The sequence below is a fragment of the Varanus komodoensis genome, unplaced genomic scaffold (genome assembly GCF_004798865.1).
Source record: "Varanus komodoensis strain SLA01 unplaced genomic scaffold, ASM479886v1 scaffold21, whole genome shotgun sequence".
In the NCBI taxonomy this organism is placed as follows: domain Eukaryota; kingdom Metazoa; phylum Chordata; class Lepidosauria; order Squamata; family Varanidae; genus Varanus; species Varanus komodoensis.
Genome location: NW_025335589.1, coordinates 4738666 through 4761158, shown reverse-complemented (window position 1 = coordinate 4761158; position 22493 = coordinate 4738666). Strand labels below are relative to the sequence as shown.

Genomic DNA, 22493 nt, shown 5'->3' with positions numbered 1-22493 from the left:
AGGAGAGATCTTCAGTAAGTACCCATGGCTAGCAGGATGATGGACAAATGGCCTCATAGAGATTCAGGGATCCAGCCTTATCAAGCCACCACGCATTGCTTGCTTCTGCCCCAGTAGGAAGTTTAGCCTATCCGTATTTTAAATCAATGGAGCCTCATTTGCACATGTCATGTACCCTCTCCACCCAATTCTAGGGTTGCTTTGCGTGAGTGTGCTCTTCCTGTGTTCTTCCTTGCCAACAAATTCCCGAGGCTGCTGTCAAAACATGAGAACTTCTTCTCTAGCATATCACTCCCAAACCAGCTGCCCAAATATCCTGATCTTAAAGTAGCATGCTATGCACGTTAATGATTCGTAATACACTCCACTGCACAGTGTTTGTGCCATAGGACGTCCCAAGTGGAGGATGGGGGGTGGGGTGAAAGAAGTCTACCCTTCTCCTTGGAAAATCCCGGGTACAAGGAAGTGAAGAATATCTTCATGAGCCAAGACATTGGCCTTGCGTGTTAAAATATTTAGCAGTCCCTCCATCCCATTGTGGTTTTCTTAATGAATAAATAAAAACAACAGCTAGTGTCCCAATGGTCTTATGTGAGCATTTTACAAAACAAGGACTGCACCATGGTTTACAGTAAGGAATTCTCAAAGTTCTTAGTGGAAGCCTTTCTCAAGCATTATTCCTGATCCCAATTCTGAGCAAGGTCTTTTCTGAATTGTAGTTGCTCACCCCAGCCATTCTGCTTCCCTTTTTTTATTTTGGTACCCCACCTTTTACTAAAAAAAGGAAGGATATAGATTACATTTTATATTGAAGTGAACCAAACTGTACCTGAAGATGGGAGGCTATAATATAGTTTCCAATTCCCATAAACTAAATTGTTCTTTCTCATGCAGGGCATGACTTGTTTTTTCCATGCTCAAGCCAGAGTTCATCCATATTTACAGGACAGAGGTGCAGGAGCCTTGTGGCAATAAAATGCTCCACACTCGATATAACGTTTAAGGTTTGAATAGATGAATTCATTTGTACAATGGAGGAAACTGTCTATTTCATTTCTACCATGATTTTAATAGGGGCTGCTTAGGTTTACTGAACCTTGTGATCAATCCACCTGAAAGAAGCGAGCAGCCTTAACTCAGAAACACAGCTCATGCTTTCGCATGGTGCAGTTCCTGGCACCACCTGGTAGGACAAGGAAAGAGGCCTGTCTGAAATCCTGATTTACTTTTATTACTTATTGTTTGTCTAGAGGGTAGGTATTCAGAACTTGTTTAAACAGAGCAGATAAAGCAAAGCAAGAAGGCCAGGAGAGGCATGTTCTACTCATTTTGAGATAAGCCTGGTCTGACTTATCCGCCTATACAAACTCGAATTTTAAGGGATACTCATTAAGAGAATGTATCCAGCCAATAACTGAATTGTCAGTCTTAAACGTGAACTTGGATCAGCCGCTTATCTGCATAATTCTTTGCAGGGTTCATATAAGGCTACAGGGCATATGCATGTCACCCTGAGCTCCTTTGGGGAAAGAAAAAAAAGTATATGAAGGAACAGTTATGCATTGCTGGCAAATAGCACTTAATGTGTACAAGACCATACTGAGTTCAGTTTAAACCAAAGGCAGAGCCTCCTTGGATTCCTCCAGGGGTGGGTCTTGGCCTCCAAATGAGGGTCACCACTGGTACCTCTGATTGAAGGTAACAAGGCCAGGCCAGGAAATATTGCAGAAGCCTCAACCAGTGCTGGAGGCTGCTCCTCTTGGTGAAGCCCATTCGTGTGGGACTTTTATAGGGGCATTACATGCTACCTGACACACCTGACACCCAACTTCTTAGTTCAATAGATCCCCAAAACTCCCAAACCTATTCCAGGAAATCTTTTCCTGCTGCTTATTCCTACTGACATCTCTAACCATATAGCCACTGATTCACATCCACCCCCATCAGAAAAGCACAAGAATTTGGAATGAAAGAGTGCAATGGCCTTTATTCAGGTAAGGAAGATGCATATTTTAATAATGACAAATATATCAAAAGTTTATTTTAGTCACTGCAAATTGTTGTAAACTCTATAATTGTGTATAGTATTCAAAAGGGAAGGACTGGTAATGCTCTAGAAGTGCTTTGTAAGAGAATATATCAATTGGTCTTGATAAAAATGTCAAAGTAAAGTTAATTTCCTTTTTTAAAAATACAACTGTTGTGGCAAGCATTTTCCCCATGTGGTCAGGCTAGTTCAATATGTATGCAAAAAGATCTAGTTTTCACAGAAGACAGCTTCCAATATATAAAAATTATAGATGTCCCATTGTCACCAATACTTATGTAATTTATGTAACATGATGACAAAACCCACCATAAAATTACACAAGGGAAATAATTTCATTTCTGATGAACACATGGAAACAGAAAATGCCATACTCTTTTTGCACTTCTGACTCTTGCTGTGAAGAGAGCATTAACTTCCCAGAACCAATGTAAATCCATGGCCTTTTTCTTCTCCAAACCTTCTAGCCATACCATTTTTCTTGATCATCTGCAACTGCTCCATTCCCTTTGATTTCTAATAAGCAAGCCTAATTATTTCGGTGTCCTATATAAAATTTACTAAACAGACACAGAGTTCCTCTCAAATTCTACTTCCACTCTAAGCATGGCTTACAGGCAGATCCTTAGTATGTTTACCCAAAGCACCACTATGATCGGGAGGACTTTCGTTTGTTAAGCATGCTTGGGCCTACAGCCTTAGTCAGCAGTCTCCTCATAGTGTGCATAGCCACTAGCATAGGTCCTTCCCAAGTTCAAGTTACTGAACACATCAGCTGGCTCTGTTTCTGAATCCCTCCCACCGTCTTCATTGTCATCCTCTTCTTCATCCTCCTCTGCTTCATATTCATCATACTCCTCATCACGATCTCCTGCATCTTTGCCAGCAGAAAGGTTCTTCCAATAAGCATCATAGCCAGAAGCTCCATTAGCGTCATCACCTCCTGTCTGACGGCCAAACCTCAAAGAGCGTGCTGGAAAACAATATATACATATATATATAATACACACACATATTTACACACAGAGACTTCAGATGCTTCTATTTTGTCTTTTTTTCCTCCCCCTTTTATTATGTGTTAAGGAAGGTGGATGTTAAATAGCCCATCCAACCCATGACAAGCTTCTCTTATTACTATTTCAATTATTCTGATAGTTGTGCAAACAATTATTCTAAATGTAGATCACAATTTGTAGCTGTAATAAAGTTACAAGTATAAATCCAAAAGAGGCAGATTAATTCAATAGATGATTGCAAGAGATCTTATATTAATTTAGATTATTAATTCTCTCTCTTTCTCATATCAGAGTAAGAGATTTGTATCTGAATCTCTTGTATCTGAATTGGTAAGTCCACTAATCCTCTGAGTTCTCCTGGGGAAGTAAACATAGAAGAGGGATGGGAAACATGTAGCCCATGGGTTGTGTTTGTACCTCTGTCCCCCTTTACAAGTTTTTTTCCCCAAAATGGCACTCTGTGCTGACTATGGAGAGCTAAAAGGGTCAAATCTTGAAAGCAAGTTAAATGTAACACTTCTAACATTAGCAGATGCTCTGGAATGTTTGCTGCCAAATTATGAGGACAAGTGATTATTTTTCCCCCATTGCAGTTTGTGCAGGGCAGGTGAAGAGGATAGGTAAAAATGGTCCATGAACATTTTTGCAATTGGTAAAGAAGCTTCATTCTCTCATGCTAACTACCAGAGGCAGAGAGAGTGTGCTTAAAATATCCCTAGGTAATCTTAGATGTTCTCCTTTACCACACACACGTGTACATGTGCAGTTAAGACAGAAGAATCTGGCATCATGGGGACACAGGGGGCTGTATCCAATGACAGTCCTACTTAGATGAGACCCATTAAAATGAAAGGAACTTAAGCTAGACTAACACTGAACACATTCCATAGCAAATTTCTTAAATACAAGCCACTGGTGGGTTCATCTGAATCCAACAAAAACCTATCCCACCACTTTAAAAAATCTCATACAGTTATGAGATTCTATAGAGAAATGTGCAGAAAAACAGAACTGGTCATCAGCAAATTAATTTTGAGTTCATTAAGAATGGTAAAATAAGTATCACAACAACAATGAACTTTACAAAGCAATGCTGAGTTTTTCTTCAGTTTTTAGCGTTGTAGATCTAGCAGTCCAGTAGTGCCAAGTCAAGCATGGATGGTTGAACATGCCAATGGAGCATCCCCATGGGGGTTGCGTTAGCTCCAAATTGGCTATAGGACCTGCTTTTCTAGGTGAAAACTGGCACTTGAAATCAGCAAGTTGCAAGTGGGACCAGGGAGGACTATGACTGCCTGGTCCCACTGAAAGCTTGTTCATGGCAGCTATGAATGGCCCTGAAGACTGCAGATTAGGGCAGGGAGGGACCTGTAGGCTGCATCACACATGCAAGAAGGGTTGTATCCTGGCAGTACCCATCTCAATAGAATCAGCTCACAATGGCAAGCGAGTAACTGAAGCGTACCAAGGCTAACACAAAAGCTGCACAATCCAGCCCACCCTTCTCATACATTAAGACAGGGGGTTGCAGACTGCGTTCTGGGTAAATCTTCTGTTTGCCTTTAGTATATCCAGAATTCCAGTTATGCCAGGTGGGGGATGGGCAGCTTGTCCACCATTCATGATTTTCCTTTATATTTGCTTGGGCATTCAGGTTTTGGAAGTCACATTCTCAGATGAGCCAGGTAATAGTGAATCCCAACAGGTCCAGCCAGTATATCAGAGGAACCAGGTGTGTTCATTAAAATTTGGAATCCCAGATTTGTTTGAATATAAATCAAATCAAAGTTTCACAAAACCCTATTTTACACAAAGGTATCTTTCAAAAGAGGCATCTGAAGTTTCCAAGTTGACAGAATGTTCACCAGGGCAATTATAATAGCTGCATTTTTAAACCTTCATTGCATTTATGGGAGAACTGAGACATTGCAGCTGACACACAGAGTTTCTCAGCAGAAAAGTTGATCTGAGGAGGGTTCCCTGGGGATAGGAAGTTTGAGAACCACCATTTTAAGGCAGCTGTCCATAATCTGATTCCCTCCAGACTGAAAATGATGGAAGGTGGAGTAGAGCACATTATGGGAACACTAGATCCGGGAAGGCTGACTTTACTCAGGGCCTTTTGTCATACTGCTTTCTCACCAGAGGCCTGCATCAAGCCCCACAAATGTGGAAGAACATGAACCTTCCAATAAGTGCTGGCTCCAGGTTTTGGAGCCACTCTTGCTCCGTAAGTCTACTGTGCCACCTCTGTTGTCACTTACTGTTCCTCCTGTTCTTCACCATTGTGACCCCGCTTCCTTGCTAGCCAAAGCACTAGCAGGCATGCAGGAGGAAGCATCTGCTGCTGTACCTTCACACCACACTGCTGTCCCAACCAGATCAAGCAGGATGCAGTGATGAAGAAGAGGAGCAAGTCCAGGGACTCTCATCAGTGGGCCTTTTGCTGAGATACTCAGCCATCCCAACCCTAGATGTGAGTCCTGCCCCAGTCCGTGGGTCTTCTGAGGGCAAGCTTACTTGACATGCTGAGGTCCTTGGTCTCCTGCGTTTCATGCCCACACTTTGGGCAGGGTGGCTGTCTTCCCTTTTCATGTTTGAAAACCTTGCTCCGTGTGTGATCATCACAGAAACAGGCCTACAAGGTAAAAAGGAAATACAAAGTATTTTAAACAGAAGGGAACTGCAGCAAGAAAAAGATCAGAGAACACAACCACATGTCCAAGATGAAGGACGATAGCGTGCAAGTGTGAGAGTCTACGAAGACCTCTGCCTGGTAAGACAAAAGGCCTATCTAGTCCTGCATTCTACTTGCACAGTAACTAACCAGATGTCTATGAGGAGCCACTAGCAGGGCTTTCCTACAGTTATTTCCTGGTCCAACATTGAATCTTTCAATGTTAAACAAAGCAATGTAAGATCAGAACAGACAGCAAATTTTACACACAAGTAAAAATAATATAATAATGGGATTTACACAATACTAGAAAACAATTAAAATGTGGCTTAAAACTACACAAGGAAAGGTACCAGTAAAAATAGTAACAGAATCTAAAAAACATTCATATGTAAATACGAAAAAGGCTAACCAAAACCACAAATTCAGTTTTAACTGAATGTAAATGAGTGTGTTTCATAAGAAGATAAACTCACTGATAAACCCAGTCCATTTATAACCTAAGCCTACCAAAACTTAGCCAACAAATAATATAGGGTGAGTCCACAAGCCACCCTAAAACCCTTGGCAATTTTGACCAAGTGCCTCCTCCTTCCCCTTCAGTCCTCCCCACAGGTATTCCAAGGGACACTGTGGGAATACTGAGGAGAATGGGATGACAGTTGCTAGAAACTCATCCTGAACTGTTAATGCTGGGAGAACATTCCTTGCTTGCAAGTATTCCACCCTCCTGGCATTGGCAGGATTGTGGGGCAGGGAATCCGGAGTAGGACGGCAAAGACTTCCATAGTTCTCAGCAAACTCTCCAGCCAGGCAAGGGGAACGGGGAGGGGGTGCTGTGTGTTCTGTGGTTTGTCTTCCTTGCAAGGGAAACAAGCAGACCAGACAGTTCCCCTGCTATACAGCGGGGTGCTGGACAAAGCTCCTCCTTTTGAGGAGGCAGGCCTTTGGGACCTCCTGCACCACTAGAACTCAGACCCTTTCGGCTGACAGCCACAGTAGAACAGGGACATTTTGGCATGGCTGTCATCTGACAGAGCCTCTTGGCTAGAATGGCAACCTGTTTTTGCCTCTCTGGCCAAAAGGTTCTGCTGCTTTTCAGCTTGACCCTGGATTAGTGTGTTCTCCAAACCTAAGCCCCAGTCCATTTACTTAACCCCCAAAACAAGCTAGGGCTTCTTGGTGCAGCTTTTAACCTCTCCCCAACCCCTGGCAGAGTTCAGAATGACACACTGCTGCCCACAGCTTAGCAGAATATATGTCAGACCAAACAGACTTTCCTTTGCACTTGGGAATTTAACAAGTGTAAAATTTGCAAGAAAATTGTAAACTATGGCAAAAAATGGACAATTCTCAACATCACAGATACTGATACTCACATTATAACTCCCATACAATCACAGTCCCATCACTTGAGGCCTCTAGGCACCAAAATGGAAGGTTTATGAATACAGTAAATCTCCTTCCCCTTGTATAAACACCAGAATCTCAGGCTTTTCTCATTATGACTGTACTCTTGAGAATGTTTAGTCACAGTTGCCCGAACTTTGTTGATTCTAATGCAACTTTTATGCTCACCAATGCACATCTTGATGTACAATATCAAGCAAAATAGGCCCTGCTGGTCTTCCAGGCTCAGATGTTACAACAAGCTTGCCACAGAGAATAATTAGCTGGTCCATGACCAGCATGCACAGGGGGATTAACAAGCTGCCACTCTACAGTCATCCTGCCTAAGGCAGTAAAACTGACTGATGCAAAGTTTTTCCAAGCAAGTTACATGCCAGCAAATTGTGAGTTAACCCTCAATTAACCCATGATTTACTGTTGTGATGTCAGATTGGCCCATTATTGGCCCACTATTCTTTGGCTGACTGAGAGTACAGTGATGGATGGAGTAAATCCTCTATCAAAACCATGTGCAAGAGAATGTTTTCAGAAACAGTGAAGTATGATCCTTGCAATGCAGGTGGAAGTTGATTGGTGATGTAGATAACCAGGCAAAGATGAAACATATTTTGAATAAAAAAGAAATCAGCAGAGGGAAAAGGCAGCAGCAGCAGCAGCTTTGTGACTGGAACAATGAGTAAGGAAGGCAATTTTAGCCATTGTGGTTTAGAAAGACTGGAAGGAACATTAAGCGTCTAGGAACACAGTGTGGTGGTTACATTAATCAAAGTGTGATAGAAACAGCACAAAGATAGTTTCTTTAGAAAAATCACAAGAGAAGTGTGATGTATTGTAGAAAAGGACATGACTAGAGCTGACAGCAGCTTTAAAGTATGGGTATAGCAAGCTCACCACATCTCCCTTAAAATATTTTTGCTTTTACCTTACAACGAAGACATGAATGCTGCCCAAGTCGATTACAGGAAACACCTATTAGGCAAGGTAAAAAAGCACAGTTGAATGAGATCTTATAGCTTTGGTCTTTTCATTTTGCCTTCTAAATCAAGGTCATCTCTTCAGTTCAATTGATAGCCTCAGGCTTTCCAGGACTGCCTCTTCCAAGCACAAGGAAAATGAACACTCAGGCCTCAGTTTAAGCAAGTGACTAGACATTTTTAATGATGATCCTACAAAGCTTGGGCCCTATTATCACAATCACACCTCTGGGAAACAGAGGAAGCCTGCATAATAATAACCCTCAGTTTGTTGCACAAAGGAAAGCAGCAAAACTGGATTTTCGGGGGGAAGTGTAGGGCGTGTGCAGGTAAAACTATAAGAGATTATATTTATTTATTTATTTATTTATTTATTTATTTATTTATTAATTAAAACATTTTTATGCCGCCCCATTCGCCGAAGCCAGGGCATGGAGTACCTGCACATACTGATGGTCCCAAACCTGGGTCTCCTTGCATGATTTTGCATGCTGAAAGATCAGGGACATATCCCAAATATCCTCTACGCAGATCACATTCAGCATACAGTGACATCTGACATACTCTAACCCTATCATAAAGTTCCAACATAAGCTCTGCCCCCTAGGAAACAACAGTCAACACAGAAGATACAAAGGAGAGACAAGAAACCTTGGAGGGGGCAGCTCATCATGTCAGAAGAGGCCATGGGTGCAAGGAGCTTTCTTACCAGAGATTCATACTAAAGGCTTATCAAGCCAAGCTCACGTACTCTGGCAGTGGCTCTCCACCTGTCTCAGGCAGGATCTGTCCTATCCTTCCCACTATGGCCCATTAATCAAAGATCTTAGAAACCAGGACATATAAAGCATGAGCTCCATCACAAAAAGGCTCACTTCTTCCCCTACTAGAATTATTGGCATGTCCTGAAAAGGCAAGACGAGGGAAAGCGACATGCACTGGGAAAGCAATAATGAAGACTCCAAGAGGTTTTTCAGTTTTGCTTTCCTTGTATACCCCAGATTAAAACAGTGCTTATGGGGTGACTCTATGAATGGGATCACAATAAACACCTTTTCTTGTATTGCCTTCCTACATTTTTTGTTCATAAACAAGCTACACATTTAAGGATTTGAGAGTGATTATAACCATGATAGCTTGGCTGTAATCAAACTGCAGTAGGAAGCAAGAAGAGAAAATGACGGATGGTACCATTAGCTGATCACAAATGTTCCTTTCTTAACACAGACATTCTTTCCATTCTTAATAAAACCTGGCTATCTTGACTCCCACCAGGCTGAATTCCCTGTCTGATTTTTCTGCAAATGACTGTTTTCTGAGGACACACAAAAATGTTGAAGAGGAAATCACACCCACTACCAAGAGCCTGACAGATCCTCTGATCTTCCACTTCACTCTGCAAAATGCAAACTGTGATGGAGGGGCCAGGCAGCCATTCCTAATTCCTCAAGTCCAGCTATATTGCATAAAGCACCAACTTGAGTGATTATCTTCTTAAATTAGTGGTTTAACATTCACCTCTGAGCTGCCCCTCTGGACCAGTTGTATTCTAGAAACAGTTAAAGCCAATTCACTTTTGATAAGAGAGGCTTTAGGGGAATAGCTTACATTTAAAAGTCTCGGCTTCCAGAACCTGGCAGCTGGCCTGATGTTCAAACTGATCGTCTTCACACAGGAAATTATGGCAAAAAGAGCAGCTGAATATTCTGCCTCCTACAAGATTGAGTGAAAAAGAATGTAACTGATTAAAAAAACAATGAAAACCATTCTCTGTACATGGCAAAAACTAAGTATGCTTATAAAGAAGACACAAATCTTTATAAGCACTCAAGAAGCAAGTTCATAGAGTTCAATAGTGTTTATTCCCAGGTAATAGTGAATGGGATTGTTACCTTATTTCTCCTTGAAATTTCTATATGGTCTTTTATTTTAGATATCTTTAGGGTGACTTATGCAATAATACAAAAAGATGGTAACAAAGTTAACAAAAAACCATTGATAAAAAATGGTAGCAACACAATCACTAAAATACAATCAGCATTTTAACCAGCATAAGCCTAGGGAAATGAAAAGGCCTTTGCATGGCAAAGTAGGCAGCAGATGAGTCTCCAGTGTGAGAAATTTCCATAAATAGGATGACTATTTGACTAGATGACTAGATGACTATCTCTCCTCAGTTGCTGGCAGCTTTGTTTATGAGGGGAATAGCCCCCAGAGAGCAGCTTCAGATGATGACCTTTAAGTAGCTGCATAGTGTTTTAAAATGCAAGCATGAGTGTTTTGTACTCAAAAAAAGGGCCACCAACTGATGGGAGACATCTGTGACTGTTCCCAGCTTACTTTATGACATATGGTAAGCATCCAATACTTCTGTTGTGCCTCTGCTTGCACCGTTGTGGGAAGCAGCCCAACCACTTACAGAACAGAAAGTTAGAAGTTCTGCAAGCCACCCTGAAAAGTCAGCGGAGAGTCCCTTGAACTGCTAGCTCCACATTATGCTGTGGTAAGCCTGGATCCTGCCTTGTGGTCCCTACAGTTACTAGATATTTGAGCAAAATTCTAACTAGAGCTGTATTTTCTTGCATTATCTGGTGATATACCACCTGTTCTAATGATATACTTCTAGTATTAAAAGTTCACACATTAAAACCATTTCCATACAAATAGTTGGGGTGAAGTTGAGACTTGATGGCATAGCACCACCTAGGTTCAAAAGATGAACCAGTTCTTCTCCCTAAAACAAAATGAAGCAGTGCAATTCTATATGTGCGTACTGAGAAATTAGTCTTGTTTTCAATGGAGTTTATTCTTGGGATTGTAGTCTAAGATGATGCACTGTTAAGGGTCACTGAGATAAAGAACTAACAGCCAATAAAAAGAACTTTAGCTGAAATCTACACAGAAACAGTCACAAGAGGGGAAAAAAGCCACCCTTCTTGATGACAGAATACTGGAATTTTACTTTGAACATCAGATGAATTTTGCATGATGACAGTAAGCACCAAGAAAAAACTTGGTAGCTTGAACCTTCACACTGGGTAATCTGCCCCAGGACAGCACTTTATTATCACCTGCAGAGCACCTGTAGATGAGAGGGAAGCTCCTCTGATAAACTGTTTTATGGACTAATCTGGTTAAAGGAGTCTGCATAAATATTCTCTGTAATTCCCATTGTGGAGTTCTAAGAAATGCAAGTAAAATAGTGGACAACTCACCATGATCCCAGACACCTCTCTCACACTCAATGCATTCTGCGTCAGCAAGAGGACAAATACAGGCATGGGTGCTAAGGCATTTCCTGCCATGGCAAACCCAAGCTTCACAGAAATCACATATTGCCCCCTGCAAAAGAATACAGACATGGTGTTGGTTGATGTACAGCCAAGCACTACATTCCAAATGTTTGCTGGTGAGTTTTATATTCTCAGTGATCATTTTTGCAAGGCTGCTGAATTATCAATCCTAAAATAATCACATGAAAGCAAATCCTGTGGATTTTCTGGAATCCTGTGGCTCTCTTGGGCGCACTGCTTAACAACAAAAACAGCTCAGGATGAAAGCTGCTCCAACCTGAAGGGATCACCCCAAAGCTTACCATAGGCCAGGGAACTAGTGCCCACTTTCCTCCAAAGAGTCAGTCCCATCTATGCTGCTTGCCAAATCTCACTAACCGTGAGTAGGGCCTACCCAAGGCTCAAGGCCTCACTACATGAGACCAAGGATGCTGTCCCTTTTCCCATACACTGCCCTGTCACAATGACTAGAGTCACACAACATAACCCACACCAAATGGTGACTGAATGTGGGTTGTTGTTAAACCTTGGGTATAGCTGAACTACAGGTTGTTGTGTGAACCCAGCCACACTAATAAACCACAAAAACCCCACAGTTCAGATGCTGAAAGTCAAGGTCTAGAAAGGTTTACTTATTTGTGATTTTGAGTGCTAGCCAACTGTGAGCACACTCACTAACACACATAATCAAGAAACCCTGACTTAAACTTATATAAGCAGAAATATCAAAATTCAACCTGGTACCCTCCAGCTGTGCTTGAGAACAATGCCCATTATTTCCATTACTATATTGGCTGGGGAGGATGGGTGGTGCAGTCAAACATGTCTTGAAGGCAATGCACCAGGGAAGGATGTTTTTAGGTTGACAATCTCAAGACCCACTTGCTTATGCTTCTTTCCAGTTTACTCCATGATTCATGGTTTAACTGTTATAGTCTCATGAAAGTAGTAAGTTTTCTGTCTTGAAGTTCAGAATCTGGATTTTTCTGACTTGATCTGCAGTGTAACGCATAACCAACCTCAATTGATTTTAAAAGGTATTTAGGCATGCAAAATGATTTGTGCAAACATTATGTTGTCCGCATTTTGCTACAGCACACAAAAGGCAAGTATCCAAGTGAAGGCCAAAAAACCTGTCAGGCAAGCAATCTCTGCAACAACTAGGCCACGCCTTATCTATCTATGATTGTTTTCAAATACATACCACCATTGCAAGCCCAGTGCTGTACACACCAGCATGTTTTATGACACAGTCTGAAGACTTCATCATACACTTAGTCTTTCCTATTACAAAGAAAAACCTAAGTGTTAGGAATATCATTCTCATAAGTCATTTAAGTTGTGTTTAATTGACCTATATCCTTTTAAGTAGATTTTGAACAAAACAGTTCAAGGACCTTGGTTTTTTTGATGTCCATGTATGTTTTATAGCAGATACCTTCTTAAGAGGCATCCCTCCTCCTCTTGCTCAGGGGCATGCCTCTTCTAACAAGCTACCTGCCACTCACTGTTTTTATAAGGGCTTACATTAAAAATGTTGCAAAGTGTTGCATGATTACTTAGGAGTGCTTAATACTCAGACCAATTCAAAGTCACTAAAGGTTGCAATCCTTTAAGAATCAAAGTTAGATAATTGTACCAAACCCGCATGAGGGAGATTTCAGACACAGAAATCAAATCTGGATGCTCATGGCTCAGCAGCATCTATCAAGTCATGCAGACTCTTAGTTAGGAAAGAGGAACAAAGCCTTGTGGTGTCAGCAGCAGCCAGTGCAGATGGCTAAAGAGCCCCTTCCTCACCCTCCGCTTTCTTTACACTCTTGGCTGGAAGAGAAACTCCAATCCTACTGTAAAATCACCCTTGTGACAGTAGCAGAAGAGAGCAAGCATAACAGTACCAACTCTTTAGCTAAAAAAGCTGCTCTTCCTGCAAAGGAATAATGATTCAGTAATGCGTGGATGCTAGAAAAAAATGGTACTTCTGCTGGGATGCACTTGAGCCTACTCAATTGTCAGGCAATGATTGGGCACCAAGACAGACTTGCATGAGCCCTTAATTAAATGGTGCCCTGACATAGGTTTTCTTAAAAAAACAAATTTATAGCACAGACCGTGGGAGGAGGCAGGAATGTGGCACATCCCCTTCCCAAGCAAAATAAAAATTATCCTTCCCTGTTCTTTTGCATTTGAATGTCATCCCCCAAGGCAGCTTTGCTCTTTAAAAGATGGCATTGCAGCAACGTTCATAAGACACAGAACTATACCTGAGTGCACAATGCTCACAATGCTTTCACTATTAACAGAACCAAAGTATGAAATTGCACTAGCAGATCACAAGGCAAGATGTTTACTATAGGCACATACCAAGCAGCTAACACTTACCACACTGGGCACAAATAGGCAGCTTTTGAACAGAGTTACAAAAGTAGCAAAAGGCTCTATTTTTCTGCCGTCTGTCAAAATAAAAAATAGGCAAGACAAATCATTGGTCAAGTCAAGCTTTAGATAGTGCCAGAAAAGTATTGAAGGGAAATACTGAAAATGCATATTTACCTTTGACATTTGTCACATTCCTGGAAAAAATGAAAGATCAAAGTTTTGTTTAGTTTTATAGGAACTCCCATTTAAAGTTAGAGTTCACAAATGTGTGAATTAAATTGACAAATTACAGCAACTTGTAAATGGAAATAAAGTTGTACTTCTTTTTGCAACAGTAAAAGACAATCAGATTATTCTTCCATCTGCCTACACTGACCAGTTTTGTCCAGACTGGCACCTCAGGATTCTCTGGTCCACTGGTCTAGGCATTCTTGAGCACTGGCCATGCTGTTTGGGGCTGATGTCCAACTGAAGTCCAAAACATCTAGATGGCACCGAGTTGGGAAAAAAGGGTCTATACCAGTGGCACGGAACTTATGGCATGTGTGCGGGCATGCAGAGCCCTCTCTGTCAACCAAGTCGCCCCAGCATCGCCCCAGCATCCGAGCATCAGATAACGGCGCACATAGGGGCCATGTGCATGCTTGGAAAGGAGTAGTGGCGCCAGGTGATGACATCACGGGCCTTGACTCATGACTTGTCTGAGCTTTCGCATGGCTGGTCAGTGCACTGCCAAGTGTGTGTGTGTGTGTGTGTGTGTGTGTGTGTGTGTGTGTGTGTTTGCTTGGACTGGCTGTGAGGTGTTTTTTTCTAAACTAAAACCTCAGTTTTCAGGTTTTATTGCAGTGTTGGCACTTTGTGATAAATAGGTGGGTTTTGGGTTGCAATTTGAGCACTCGGTCTCTAAAAGGTTTACCATCACAGGGTTAGGGTTAGAAAAATGAGGTGTCCTGGCATGATTCTGATGGTTGGGGTGTGTTTAGAATGGGCAGAAATGTTGAGCTGTGCAGAAAAAGCTACTCAAGGAAGGCTTTTTCAAAACCGCCCACTTTTCAATTGAACTTTAGCCCTGTATTAGGGTTAGGGGTGTGCACCAGGGTAGGGTTAGGGTTAGAAAAACGAGGTGTCCTGGCATGATTTTGATGGTTGGGATGTGTTTAGAATGGACAGAAATGTTGAGCTGTGCAGAAAAAGCTACTCGACAAAGGCTTTTTCAAAATCGCCCTCTTTTCAGTTGAACGTTAGCCCTGTATTAGGGTTAGGGAAGTGCAGCAGGATAGGGTTAGGGCAGTGGTGGTGAACCTATGGCATGTGTTCCACAGTGAACTCACAGAGCTCTCTCTGTCAGCGCACGAGCCAAGTCGCCCAGCAGCCGAGCATCGGATAACAGCGCACACAGGGGTCACGCACACGCCTGGAAAGGAGTAGTGGTGTCAGGCGATGACGTCATGAACCATGACGCATTAGCCGCCACTGGTCCGAGCTTTCACATGGCCGGTCAGTTCGCTGCCAAGGATATATATATATTTGCTTGGACTGGCTGTGCGTTGTTTTTTTCTAAACTAAAACCTCAATTTTCAGGGTTTATTGCAGTGTTGCCACTTAGTGATAAATAAGTGTGTTTTGGGTTGCAATTTGTGCATTCAATCTCAAAAAGGTTCACCATCACTGGTCTATACCATTCTGCACTCGGTAGTTCAGATCCTATCTTCTCCATATTTGGTTCAGAATATGTATTTCTCAACCTGCTGTTTCATTTGTATTCACCAGTTCTTTGTCCTTTGTCCCTCTCTATGATCCTACATCACTCAAACATAGCACAGAGGTGTAATGTTCTGGGATGGCACAGGTAGAGTACCTGTTTTCCCTGCATGATCCCAGCTTCAATTCAAGCATCTCTAGCTAAAGCAGAGGTGGGATATATTAGATTGCAACTTCTATCATCCTTTGTGAGCAAATAATGAGAGTTTAAATCCAACAATATCTGGAAAGCCATACATTTCCCTTAGCTGAATTAACAGATTTAATCAACAGTCTATCAACTTTGGTTTGGAACAGTAGCCAGCTATTATTTCTTCTTGCCGCTAGCCTTCCCTTTTCCTGAGTCCTGTCTATGTCAGAGAACGCTGAAGGGTGCAGTAGCAGATGCAGGTATTCTTCTTGTACCATGATGCACTTTAAAAGAAATTGTCCCTACTTGTTTTTGTGATGTTAATTACATTGTTTCAGATGATTGGATAGCATCTGGCATGCTTTGCAAGGAACAAAGGTTATTCATGTAGGAGTTAGCTCTGTTCATTTTATTCCAGTGGAGAATTTGAAACTTGTACATTTGCAAGGAAACTTGAAAACCAAGGTTTTTATCTCAGTTTCATGACATGCTGTCAGAGAAAGATCAAAAGGCATCTTCACAATTTACCATTGAAGCATTGCAGGGATGTTTAGCCAGATCGATGTTGCCCCTTGAAGCTCTGATCTGTTTCTCACGTTCTTTACGATTTTCAGCCTTCTTGCGAGCACCTGTCTTTTTCTTCGGCATCCTTTATTTTCTGGAAGACAATATTGTAAGAAAGTTTGTGGGGAAAGTGCTTAGTAACCATTAAAATGCACTCTTCTCATTTTTAACCATAACATATTAGCCCCTTTGCCATTTTATTACATGACCATAAATATTTTCAAATAGCAAACCTAATAATTACAGAATTTTTAATCCTGTTTACTTTAGGGCTGTCTTTTCTAAGTAAGCACTTCCAGATGATATTGGACTACTAGCCTGTGATGATGGGAGCTGGAGTCTAACAATATGCTGGACATGCACATGGGGGGCATGTCATGAGTGGAGCTGGCTGGAGCCAGGGGTCAGACTGGATGGCCCGGGAGACCCCTTCTGACTTGCTCTGTTTCTATGTTTCTAACATCTGAAAGCCCCCAGTAGAGGAAAAGCTGATTTACAGAACAGAAAACAAAATAAGAAATAATTAAGTGGCTGGCACAAATATGAAAGATGCTGTCACATAAGGAAAGTATTCCTGCGAAAGTAGTTTAATGAGTTGTGCTCTGGTTCTTCCTACTCTGCACAGGATGTCTGTAATCATTTGGGTTCAAAGAGCTATGGGCATCTACATTGGACTGTGCTCTAAAAATCCATAGCAAGAGATAAAGATGGGAAAACAACTTCTGAGAACTAGGTAGGTGTATATCTTGAGCTGCACACTACTTAATGTCTATGTAAACCAATATTCCTCCAATGTTTGGACCTTATTTTATCCTCTGGACGTCTCTCCCTGATCACCACCACCCAATAAACACTGCATTATAGGTTGGAAAAATGCTCTTCATGCAATCATGAACAAGCAGTTTGCTGCAGCAGGCAAGAGAGAACTCCACGAGTGGCAGCAGAAGACCTCTTCCTAACACCAAGAATATGAAAACATTACAGCAGATCCAGGGTACGGCACCCGACACCCCTCAACTTGTTGGGGATACAATCCCCACTAGTATGACCTCTGGTCAGGGATTATGAAGGCTGTAGTCCAGAACACCTGGATGGTACCGGGTTGCTCACTCTTCAAATAAAGGGGTGACTTCTCTTCCCAGTTTGGATTGGGATGGTAACCTCAGTCCTGGAGCAGTGACTTGTTTGTGCAACAATGACAGTCCTCTCCTAGGGGAGAGGGCTGAGTGGCAGGCAGAAAAACACACTCCACCAGCTCATAGGTCCTAGCACTCCTTAGATGTCTCTGCAGTAGTCAGAGAAGGGCCTGCCTTCATCAGAGCCCTTGCACTGGCAAAAGATGCAGAAAGCACAGAGGAAGAATCCTTCCCAACCATTCACAAATTTCACCAACGGCTCACTGCATTTTTGGTGATTGAGAAGGCCACACAGGAACTGACCAGCTTTAGCACTTACCTTAAGTTAATATAAAATTAAAATGTATTAATATTCAAATACAATTACATGCATAACTTTAATTGTATTAGACTATTTATGCTTCATTTCCAACTGCAGGACATCTGTCCTTCACCAGCAACCAATACACAGTTGGGGCTCCTCCCCACAAATATTTCCTGCTACAGGCCCAGCTCTGACTGCCCACCCTAGTTTACAAATCACCTAATCATTAGTTAAAAGTCAGTTTTCAAAATGTGTTTGTACACATTAACCATGGCAGAGCATAAAGGGCACATCTGGTGGAAACAGTCATGCTTGCAGAATTATATAAGCCCACTATCTGTATATTTTTCTGGATGTCAAGAGGTGCAAGTCAGGGCTGGCAACCTTTTGGGCCATGGACACGCCTGGCAATTGGAGAAACTGCAGGGCACCACCAAATATGGCTGGCAGGTCATGTAGCAAAGGACAAGTAACCTGTGGAAATGACTGTATGCAAGGCAGATCTGTGATCTGAACAGCAGGCTACATCTGAAGTTCTGGTGCCACAGGAACACACCACATTTGTTCCCTATCCTTTGGTCTGTGTCGTTCTCTGAAGACACATATGCCCCATGACCGCAGCCTCAGCATGCTGGGATAGGGCAGGATGACTGTATCCTACAGATATGTTACTCCATTCTGAATTGAAGAGCTGCCATCAGAGGAGAAAATTAATGTGCAAGCAAGACTGTAATTTGCATCTTCACTTTGTTCTTTTAATTAGAAAAAGAGCGATAACACAACTCAGAAAAAGCCAAAGTACTTCTGAAGTGATTTATTTTTTCTTATTTAAAGGAAAAACCCTATAATCGTTTTGGAAGAATTTTAATCTAGTTTTCAAAAAGGTAGTTTCTTCAAAATGGTCATACACACCTTATCGAAGAAAATTGTATTTTTCTTGCTACAAACACTTTTTCTTTTTTTCTTTTTGATAACCAATATAAATTGGTAAGCTTGTTCCTTAGCTTCCCACACTGTGTCTAAATTGCATTAAAAAGTCATATTTTATAGTCAGAATTGGATACTGAGATGCCTGCTGGCAACAGCCATTATTTTGTAGAGTGACATTTAGGGTTCTGCTCATGAAGGGTTCTGCTCATGATGAGCCTCTCTGGGGATCCCCCTGCCCCCATACTGTGGGTCGCCCCATTCTGTTGACTCTGTAGCATTTTCAGGAAGCTGGAGGAGCTGCCATATGAAGAAGAGGGTAGTGAAGCTGTCCACCTCTGCCAGAACAGTCAATCCGGTATAAATTTGGACCAAACCTGATGTAATTATTCTAGTGTCACGATAGTATTATTACATTGTGTTACTTCATATTATATTATTCTATTATATATTCTATTCCATTGTATCTATGAATTAGGTATCATTGCTGTTACTTTGTAAAGAATGTATGTACTTATATTGTTATTGGTGCAGGTAACAAGAACAAGTGCTTAAGAAGTTCAAGTCAAGTTATTTCCTAGGTGTTACTGAAAGCGTAATACTGGGGAAAGATGTGGTCACTGCTAACTAATCTTAGAAACTAAAACTGAATAATGTTTCAAAATTATTCTGTGTTTCATCATTCTTTTACTGAGCTAGTGCTTAATAGCACAAGCAGTAAGTAAGTGAGAAACTTGAAACAGTCTTCAGAACCCACAGAGAAGCCCGTTAAGTAAGCCACAGCCACCTTTGCCAGCTCTAATATGGAAATACTTTACAAATACTTTACAAGAGCTGTGTAAAGATGCCTCTAGAGAACTGCTATGCACAACACAACAATCTACTGTGGCTTAAATTAGCCAAAAGAGCTCTCACATTTTGCTGGCTGTCCATTGGCACCATGGGTTTTCATGTCATGCAAACTCAGGAGACAGGGGTCGTTGGAGAATTAGACAACCCTCAAATAATCACAGTTTCCTTTAGGGTTATTTGAGGGTTGTATTAATAGAACTGAAATACCATATTCTAAACCCTGCTGGCTAAGTAATCTGAGAGCTGCAGTCTAATCCATCTGGATGTCACATGAGTGGGGAAGGTTGAGCTATCCCAAGTTTTCTAGAGTATAGTATGAAATTAGAAAATAAGCAACATGCCTGAAAAGTACACAGCCCAGAATCTTTTAAACAAAACTTCCAAGTATTATTGTAAAAACTAAATTCCTGAATAATTATTTCTGAGTAAGAATTACTCATTGTTTATTACTGGTGATCAAAGCTTGCTTTATATTGGGAGGGCTGTGGTCACAGCATACCTACATTTTAAATGAAAACCCAACACATCCAACAGCAGTCAGTTTTAACCACAAATCTCTTTGGATTCTGTTTAAACATGAAAGTTGGAAAGTTTGCTTCTGGTCCTCTTGGGTCATAGAAAGAAGGCCAGGAGGGCTAGCATGCATGTATTACTGCCTCCACTTTACTGAAAAAAAGCTACTGTTTAATTACCAAACTATTTATATTCTATAGTTAAGTTACCAAAATATTGACCCTCCCCCCACTGTGCCTTTGTCCCAAAACATATAAGTACCAAGTATGAGTTCTAAAATATATAAAGGCTTTTATAATCTGAAGATGTTCTGGCTACATTGCCATTATTCCTGGCTATGGCAACACCTACTGTGGCTGATGGGAGATGCCATCCAAACCGTATGGGGGGCAACAAGTTGGAGAAGACTGATACAAAGCCATAAATGAAAGCACAAACATGAAAGTTACTTACACAATTGCTGACAACTCCTAGCTAACCTCCCTAATTCAAGGATTTATGGGGAAGCATTTTCAGAAAATTGTTAGAGTATATTTCACAATTAGGGTATGTGGAAAGCAGGGAAGGGTGCATTGCTTTGTCAGTACTTGCATATATTATAAAGGACATAGCTCACACTCTTGCATGCAAATGTCCCAGATTCTTTTCCCGGTATCACCAAATTTAGATCAGTTCTGGAACCAAATGTGGTGTGACATGCTGTACAATTGCTGTATCCTTTGCAGTTTATAAACAAAAGGCAGAGCTGTTGGGCAACCTAGGTCAGTTCCCAGCTTGGAGCCCTCCGGATCTGTTAGATTGCAACTTCCATAGTTTCTAGCCAATGGAGGACACCTGTTTGGGGAAGGTGATCTAGATCTTGAGTTGTCTGGATCGTTCCAACCCATGCTAAGTCCTGAAGTAACTAGAACTGAGCTCTGCCAATGTCACAGAATTTTCTCAAATGCAGCTAGCCACCAACTTGCAAAGCATTTCCAGAACCGCAGAATCCTCTAGCAAGGTTTTGCTGTGTTTCTTTTAAGGCCTACTGATATAACCGGTCTTTGCCACGCACCAGACTTCATTAAGGTCACGCTTCATTCCCATGCTTTGGGAAAACAAAACTCTCGGGAAAAGGCGCACAAGAAAAAAAAGGAGGAGGAAGCAGGGGATAGCGAGTTGAAACAAATGGTCCAGAGACAGTTGGTGCACCACTTTGCACTTAAGAGCCAAACAAGCCCGAGATCTTGCACTAAGCTGCAAGCTAGTTGCAATGAGCCCCCTCTAGCAGCGAGAGCAACGACTACCCATCCCAACAGATCAGTGGGGGTACTGTCCCTTCCCCCGCTCTTTGCCTGCATCTGCCTGCATTTATCCAGCGGAGTCTCCCCGCAGCGTCCCACCGCGTTTAATGAGACCCCACTACGGGCGACAACCCGCCCATCGCCACCCAGGGCACTCTGCGCTGCACGCTCACCTCGACTTGCCTGGCCGGCCACCAGCCAGCCTCAGGCGGGAGCACGAAAGCCGGCGTGGTGCGTTGTACAATTGCGGTCTCCTCAAAAACTCACCCCTTGCCTCATCTGAGCATGCTCGAAGGAGCTGAGCATGCTCAGAAGCAGACGCTGAAGCTTCCTGCCTCCATTTTGCCCTCAAGTTAATTGAGAGACGGGGGTAAGAGACCTGTCGATGTTGTAAGGCGGAGCATGCTCAGTGGGTCTTTTCTCGCCCAGCTCGTTCCACACACGCCTTCTTCCCAATCCAGAACTCAATAAAAAGCGTTTTACGTGCGGCAGATCACGGGGACGTTCACGGAAACGGGTCAGGGTTGCCTTTGGTGTTTCAGGGAGGGGCAAACGAAGCAAGGGAAAGCCAACAGCTTGGACCGTACAAGAGAGAGGAAGCGTGTGTCCCAGCTTGTTTACTCAGAAGTAAGAGCCACCCTGTTCACCAGGATGTACGTAGCACTGCGGCTGTACCTTTTTATTCAGAATACAGACGTGTTGCATGCACAATGCCACGTTTTGTTTTACAGCAAACAATGTTTTAACTTTCTAAAACAGCTTTTCTCAACCTGGTGCCCCCTGGACGTGTTGGACTGCAACTCCCAGAATATGCTACCTAGGGAATTCTGGGAGTTGTAGTTGAACACATCTGAAGGCATCAGACTGGGAAAAGCTGTCTTCTTTATTCGTGGCATAGCAAGACGCAAGAGGACCTGCTGATTTGCTTTTAGGGTACTGTGGTATGGGCGTGGATAGACTTGGATCTACCGGTCCCAGTGACATTTTTTAGGCTGAGGTAGTACGTTGTCTGATCCACATCTTATTTGTTCTGTGGCAACACACAACTGCAGTGGCCTTCCAGATTTCTTGCAGAAAATTACTCTTTTCATAGCTGCTCTTGAATCTGTGTATCAAAGCTACAAGCACAGTCTGTATCTCCAATTGTACAAGGTAAACTTTAATACAAAGTAAATTTTGCATTCAGCCCCCTGTTTCTAAAGTTAGGGTTTTCAAAGAGTTTAGGAT

The 22493-nt window shown here is 42.1% G+C and overlaps 1 protein-coding gene across 1 annotated transcript; it reads right to left on the bottom strand.

Annotated features, from left to right (window-relative positions):
- Positions 1–1960: 1960 nt before the first annotated feature.
- Positions 1961–21610, bottom strand: ZNF330 (zinc finger protein 330). The gene is made up of 10 exons (XM_044430869.1): positions 21440–21610; positions 16216–16345; positions 13971–13990; positions 13800–13870; positions 12622–12701; positions 11340–11466; positions 9733–9837; positions 8073–8119; positions 5584–5701; positions 1961–3020 (listed from the first exon to the last, which is right to left on the bottom strand). Exons 2-10 carry the CDS (start codon positions 16333–16335, stop codon positions 2746–2748), a joined length of 963 nt encoding a protein of 320 aa, XP_044286804.1. The 5' UTR covers positions 16336–16345; positions 21440–21610; the 3' UTR covers positions 1961–2745.
- Positions 21611–22493: the final 883 nt, after the last annotated feature.